General features: G+C 29.9%; 1 protein-coding gene across 1 annotated transcript; it reads left to right on the plus strand.

Annotated features, from left to right (window-relative positions):
• Positions 1 to 821: 821 nt before the first annotated feature.
• LOC131170653 (rac-like GTP-binding protein RAC13) lies at positions 822 to 2,249 on the plus strand. The gene is made up of 7 exons (XM_058130242.1): positions 822 to 979; positions 1,103 to 1,190; positions 1,287 to 1,396; positions 1,489 to 1,552; positions 1,653 to 1,717; positions 1,794 to 1,859; positions 1,929 to 2,249. The coding sequence occupies exons 1-7, from the start codon at positions 881 to 883 to the stop codon at positions 2,028 to 2,030; spliced, it is 594 nt and encodes a 197-aa protein (XP_057986225.1). The 5' UTR covers positions 822 to 880; the 3' UTR covers positions 2,031 to 2,249.
• The last annotated feature ends 5,342 nt before the right edge of the window (positions 2,250 to 7,591 follow it).

The raw sequence follows: 7,591 nt of genomic DNA on the forward strand, positions 1-7,591 counted from the left end.
CCCAGTGGGATGGATTTGTAGCCCAAGTTACTCATGTGAGCCAATTCGATGTTGGCCAACATCTAGCCCATGATCAATTGTTTCCTGGCTCAACAACACAGATAATCACCCCAAAAACTTCAAAATCATCCATCCCCAATTCCCAACTTGTAGGATCCCATTCCCCCAACGAGATAGACAGACCGAAAATTTTTGCCTAAATTTGATCCATCCTAAATCTAAACTACCTTACGCATAGGAAAATTTGTATATTAAATAAATAAAATTCATATTTTTTTATCTTTAATTCATAATAGAGCAGATAGATTATTAAAGAGATTTATTTATCTTGATGTGGACGGTACAGTTATCTCCTCTCTTTGGACCTTGCACAGTTGCATAACAAAAATGGGTCCATGAACCACCTGAAAATGATGGTGACAACCACTAAATGTACTGGTTTTAGGTTACAAACTTTTTGACTTTGTTTATGATATTAGCATATTTCTTTCTTTTAACTTCCATCACACTATCATTGTGCATTAGTTGATAAAGCAATTCTTTCATTTTCATTATCATTTATTTCCTTCCTTTTCCAACACTTAACTCAACTAACAACCAGCACCAAACCTACTTTGTTACCACCTTCTAGCTCTGTCCTTGCACTTAAAGAAAAGAAAAGATCTTCTGCAATCATTTTATTTTTGACGAATTTAAGCTACAGTGAGTGATGTTAGGCTTGTGGGTTGTTAAAAGCCTTTATCTTCCTATCATTTTCATGCATACTTCTCATATACATCTTCTATTATTATCGTTCTATGTACAAGTAGAGAAGAAACAAACTATACATTTATATATATATATATAAAGATTAGAAGTTTAGCTTGAGAGGCTACACAAAATGAGTACAGCAAGATTTGTCAAGTGCGTGACAGTAGGGGATGGTGCTGTGGGAAAGACTTGCATGCTCATTTCCTACACTAGTAATACCTTTCCAACGGTATGATATGCTTTCTTTTCTTTTAAATTTGATGATTATGGAATTTTTCCAAGTGAAAAATATATATAGTGACTGTTTAGAGATTAAGGGATGGAATTTTCCTTCTTGTTTCACTTTGGATAGGATTATGTTCCCACAGTATTTGACAATTTCAGCGCTAATGTGGTGGTAGATGGTAGCACAGTGAATCTTGGATTATGGGACACAGCTGGTAATTTAGTTCATATCATTTCTGAATTCAGTGGATAATCAGTTAGGCAGAGCAGGGCATGCAAGAATATATGTGAACTTTCTTTGTGTATGGCAGGGCAGGAAGATTATAACAGGCTGAGGCCACTCAGTTACAGAGGAGCTGATGTGTTTTTGTTGGCTTTTTCTCTCGTTAGCAAGGCCAGTTACGAGAACATATACAAAATGGTCTTCCCATTTCTTGTCCATGCTCTAATATTTTTTTCTTGAACTTCTTTTTTTCTGAAATATATTCTTTCTTGAATTTTCATCACTGGCAGTGGATCCCAGAGTTAAAACATTACGCTCCAAATGTGCCAATTGTGCTTGTAGGAACCAAGCTTGGTAAGCAATTTATTACTTCGCTAGCATTTTCACGCCTTAGAAATCAATTCTTGCTTTGAAATTTTCATATCTGAATCTGAAAGTGTCAACTTAAATGCAGATTTGCGAGAAGATAAGCGGTACTTGATTGATCAATCTGGAACAACACCAATAACAACAGCTCAGGCAAGCCAACTTTCATCCAAAACTAATCACATCGTACTTGTAAAATTTAATTTTGACTTGTGAGATTGATGACCAGGGCGAAGAACTGAAGAAAATGATCGGAGCCGTAGTGTACATAGAGTGCAGTTCAAAAACTCAACAGGTAGGCCTATTTCTGTGTATTGATCAAATCGTAACATATATAACCCTTTGTTGCTGCTTGGTTTTTCAGAATGTGAAGGCTGTGTTTGATTCAGCAATAAAGGTAGCTTTGCGACCACGAAAACCAAAGAAGAAACCACGCAAGCAACAAAGAACATGCTCTTTCCTTTAGAAGAGATAAGTCTCTCTGGCTATGCAACTTAAAATTTCTCACATGAATCATACCAAGTTCCCTTTTGAAGCCATGGAGATATCTACATAGGAGAGGACCTCAATTGCTTATTGCTTATACTAAGTCCGATTTTGTATCTTTATAACTGTAATTTCTTTGATGGAACTAATATATAAGATTAAAGCAATACATGAGCGTCTAGGGGTGAGCATTATTTAATTTGAACCAAATAAATAGAACTAAATCATTTTAGTTCTGTAATTTAGTTAAATTTTTAAAATAATTCAGTTCGGTTTGATTTTGAAGAGAAAAAAAATTCGATTAAACCAATCCGAACCGAATTGTTTTATTAATTTTTAAATTGATTTATTTTTATAGAGAATTTATAAATTATATACAATTATATATATATAAATTATTTAATTTCTTTGATTAATAACTATTAGGTTCAAATCAAAGTTAAAATCAGACTAAATAATTTAAAAATCAAGTCTCAATTAAAAACACATCAAAACTCAAAAACCGATCAGTTTGAATCAAATTGAACTGAAATAGAGTGATCTGATTCGGTTTAATTTTTTATTTATTTTGATTTAATTTGATTTTTAAAATATAATAATTTAATTAATTCAATTTTTATGATTTAATTCGATTTGATTCATTTTGAACTGAATGCTCAGAGCATTTGTTAACCTTTCCAATCAGAGATTGAGAAGAGATGATATCTATTTGATATACCCGGCCAAGGACCGCTTCAAGGCCCTGAAACGTTGACCGAAGCTTGCTCTGCTTCCGGTTCCGGGCTTTGAATCTGGGTTAGAGGCCAAGTTAGGGTCTTCCCCTCTTGAACCCGGCCCGTAAACAACTGGTTCAAACTTGTCCGATCCAAATAAGTTCTCACCTTCAAATATTATTTTTTAAATAATAAAATATTATTTTTTAATTTTTAAATATTAAAATTTATTTATTACTTTTAATTAAAATTAAATTAAAATCAGAAATTAAAAATATATGGTGACTAAACTATTATGAGATGCAAATAATGAACTGAAATTAGACTAATGGCAAATGAAATGAATTTAAGTTTAATTAGGGTCCATTTTGGAGGTGCATATTGTATTTAAAATAAATAAGTCGTTAGAATTTAATTTTACAATATTATTTAATGTATTAATTAATTTTATTGAATTATTTAAAATATAAATATATATAATGAATTATCATAAAATCTATAATATTTTAATATTTAATGAGTATATTCATAAAAAATTTATTGAACTAATATAATTAAATAAGCATGGTTCAGATTGAGGGAATTTATTATTATTTTTTTTCTTTTTTTTTAACCATAGTTCAAATTGAGTTCATAATAATTTCAATCATTGCATTGCTTAAGGGGACTGGTAGAGGTCATTGTTTAATTAAAATTTGAATTTTTAATTAAAAATATATTATTAAATCCTATATTTTTACTAGGGTTTCATATTTAATTTTTTTAGAAAAATAATAAAAATTTAAAAGTTAATTATTTTTTAATCTAATTAAAATAAAAAAATTAATAACTTCTACTTTTTTAATTAATAAAAAAATTTAAAAAATTAAAATATAAATAAAATATATTAAAATACACTTAAAATTTAAATGTTACATTCATCCCGTCATTCAATGTAAGGGTTCTTTGATATCTTATGAAAAATTTAACAATATTATATAGAAAGTTGCATGTGGAACCCATATTGAAGCATTTAATCTTAGCATGCTTGGGTATTTACTGCATGCACGTTTGCATTTAGTGCCTGCTGTTTAGCTCATTTCTAGCTTTGCCACACACAAATACCCATTTCATGTTACCTTTGATAAATGCATGCCCCCCAAGGCCATTTGTTGGTTTCTTGTGTAACTTCTACTCCTTAATGAGGAGTCTGTGTTTCTGAATTTTATTATTTGCCTTTTGTTCTTATAGGGCCATACACATTTACAAACTTAATTAACCTGATTTTATATCCATTTTTCAATTTGACAATATTTTATTAGCTCAGAAATTTATGTTGTGTAGTATACTACTGGCACTAGCTGGATATGTACTCCAATAAATAGCTTAATTGACTTTTTTAAAGTCATTATTTTAATAAAATTGGAAATCAGTCTATGAACTGATTTTACCTTAAAAATCAGTTTGTAAGGAGAAAGTTATAAATCCATATATATAATACTTAAGATTTTCTTTACTAATTGATTGAGACGTATCATCTTTGATCTTTTTAAACTGTACGTTCTCGAATAAAAAATTAAGATAATGATCTACCAATTAGATAAGGTGAGACTATGATATCAAATAATATGAACTTATTTAATTTTACCTTCAACTTATAAGGAAAGGATTGTAAACCTATATATATAACATCCAATACCTCATTTGCTAATTGATTGGGACGCATCAATTCATGAAGAAGAAGCAACAAAAATTGGGAAGTTGATTCAAGTGTCAGTATCAATAAAAATGAAAAATCAAATAATCATTCCCTTTATTAACCATGCAAAGGATGACCCAAAATGAAAAGGGACAGTAGAAAAATGGCAATGGCAATGCCTTTTTCAATATTTATGGAGACAAATAGGAAGGAAGGGAAAAGAAAAAATGATTAGAAAGGGAAAATAGACACAAAAATAGAAAAAAAAAAAAAAAAGCAATTAATATTAGGGTAGTGTACAGAGAAGAGCAGAAGATCCTTCTGAGCTAGAAAGAGAGAGAGTTAAAGTATGGAACACTGGTTCAGTCACCATTATTAACAAGAGTACGCACGTTTGTAAACCAAGCGATGAATTAAAGCTGCTCTCACAAGTACATAGGTTAACTTCAGTTTCCTAAACACCTATGATGGGATCTTTCTCCACCCTTTCTGCATAGTTTCTTGCCTGTCAGGACTCCATATATTCAAACACAGTGTTCCAACCCTTCCAATAAATTTTGTAAATCTTATAAGTATTCATTTAAAAGTATTTGTAGGAACTCTTTTAAATTCCAAGTTTAAAGCATTTTGTCAAAAAATTTGAAATTGTAACAAGAATTCAATGGATGCTAATATTCCAAGTTTTTCTTTGGTGTTTTGATAGGAATATTTGAATACTTAAGAGGTTGTGAAGAATCAAAGTGGCTAATTTAGATTTGTGTTGTGTCAATTCTTCCACAGCCAAATTTTTATTTTGGAGGTGTTGCTTAAAAGTTTCAAACTCTCATTCTTCCTTGAATTTGAATATTTGTTCACAATAATTGCATTTTACTTTAACTTCATCTTGTTCAGTAAAATGTACTTCCACTATCTGTGGAACTTTAGGGACTTGTCCTATTAATGTGTTGGCATTTCATCTTCCTATGCATCCAGGTCAATATATATGTTGACTTTTTTGAATGTGATGCAATCTACTAAAATTTTTTATGGGTATGAATTTATAAAATAGAAAATAAATAGGACATAGATCTCTCTGACATTTAAATTATAGCTGATATTAGAGAATAGTGTATTAGATTGATAGGGAGAAAGAACATATATCCATAGATGATCTGATCTCTTTATATAGAACATAGATGATAAATGATTATGGTAAGTCAACTATATAATTACGTAAATATTATTAGCTAACATAGTTATAAGAATTTATTTCTATTTATAATACATAATTGTAGAGAATATTACTAATATTGTTTATCATTAATCAAGATTCTTCTTTTTTATTGAATAAGTTTTATACTGGTTGAACCGATTGGAAGAATCTCATGTTTGTACCATTAAATATCATGAGGCTCATGAACTATATAAAAACTCGAGTTATTAGATTAATTATATTTTGAGGAACTATATCAGAATGAAATTAGCTTTGATATTGAATAGTAATTGTTTATCCAATAATTGATCGATGGTGTCATTGCCCACCGATTGGAAATTGGAATCAAAGCAAAATTGAGTTTTCTTAATTTATTTTCCTTATCTTGTAATTTCTTGAACGCCTTGAAAAACTTTGACATTTTTTTAAGAAATAAAAAATAAAATATAATTGGAAATATATAAAATTGTAGAAACTATTGGTTAAAAGAAAAGAATTGGGATATTTAGAAAGTAAGAAAATTAAGAGAATTGAGAGAAATTAGTAGGCTTGGAAATGAGAATTTACTTGGTATTTATACACAAATTCCTTCTTTTTTTTTCTCTAAAACTCCTTCAAAATATAGTTTTAATATGAATGTTATGATAAGTGAGAATAAAATTTATAATTTTGATTTAAAAAAAAAGGATGACATTTCTATAAATAATTTAAAAAATAAGGTTGGATTTGGGCACGGAGGGCTTTGTGGCCCTCTCTACGTGCCCAATTTCGTGTGTGATGGTTACATATGTAGTTCTTTTTTTGGGTTGAATCGGATCGAAACTGGCAGCAGAAATTGTAAATTTTTGTCCGATCTAGATCAAGGTTTAAAGAAAGAAAGAGATAGAGCTTTGCGTTTATGGGTCCCAATTTCAGATCAGTTTAAAATCACGGATCAATTAATGATTTTAGACCCAAATATGTACCATTGATTGAGCTCGATCTTAAGGCTTGTTTGGTATTATTGTTAAAATTATTATTGAAAAAAATTAATTTTTTAGATATACTAGTTAGAGAATATTAAAAAATAATTTAAAATTAAATTTGATAAATTTTACTTATAAAAATATTAAAATAATAAAATAAATTTTTTCAAATTATTTTTTTAACAGTATCTAAAATGATGTTTTTATTCAGAAAAGTAATTTTGAACCTTCAAATACAATGCCAAATATATACTTGGCCTTGGCCAAATTCGAATAAAAGCAGTGGCAGATCCGTGTGGTATAAAAAGAGGGGTCAATTTATCCTATATATATATATATATATTTTGTGGTATTTATTTTGAATTTTTTGGATTTTTAAAATTAGATTTTTATTTTTCAAGATAATTAATTTTAATGATTTTTAAAAATTAATTTAAAGACCATGTGACAAATTTGAAAATATTTTTGAACTCCATAAATTTTTTTGAGTTTTTTTATAATTTTTTTTGAATTTTTGAACCTCATTTTGAGTTTCAGGACAGAGTAAAAATCAAATTTTGGGTATCCTAAATCAGACAGATCAAATCAAATCGATCTAAATAGGATCGGTTGAATTGGACCGACCCCTTTTCTTTTTTCTCTTCTTTTTCTCTCTCCTCCCCCTTCTCCACCACCGGCCACCACCTCCCCCACCTTCCTCCCTTGTTTGCGCATCATTGGCCCCTCTCTCGCCATCATTGCCCCTTTTTCCAGAAAAAAACACGGCCCAAACCTCCCCCTCTTTTAAGCGCGACCCTTCACCTTCCCTCGCCGTTTTCAGTGATTCCAGCTACTAATTGGACCAGGTCTTATCTCTATTTTGTTCTACTCTTCGAGAGCTTTTTATAGACACTAATTTCACAAATTTTAATCAAGTGGTTTGTATGAATCGAGTCCGAAACGTTTTAACCTTTTTCGACTTCTGAGCTAGATTTCTCTTAAACCGTGAATCCC

This window comes from Hevea brasiliensis, chromosome 11 (assembly GCF_030052815.1).
Source record: "Hevea brasiliensis isolate MT/VB/25A 57/8 chromosome 11, ASM3005281v1, whole genome shotgun sequence".
Lineage (NCBI taxonomy): Eukaryota > Viridiplantae > Streptophyta > Magnoliopsida > Malpighiales > Euphorbiaceae > Hevea > Hevea brasiliensis.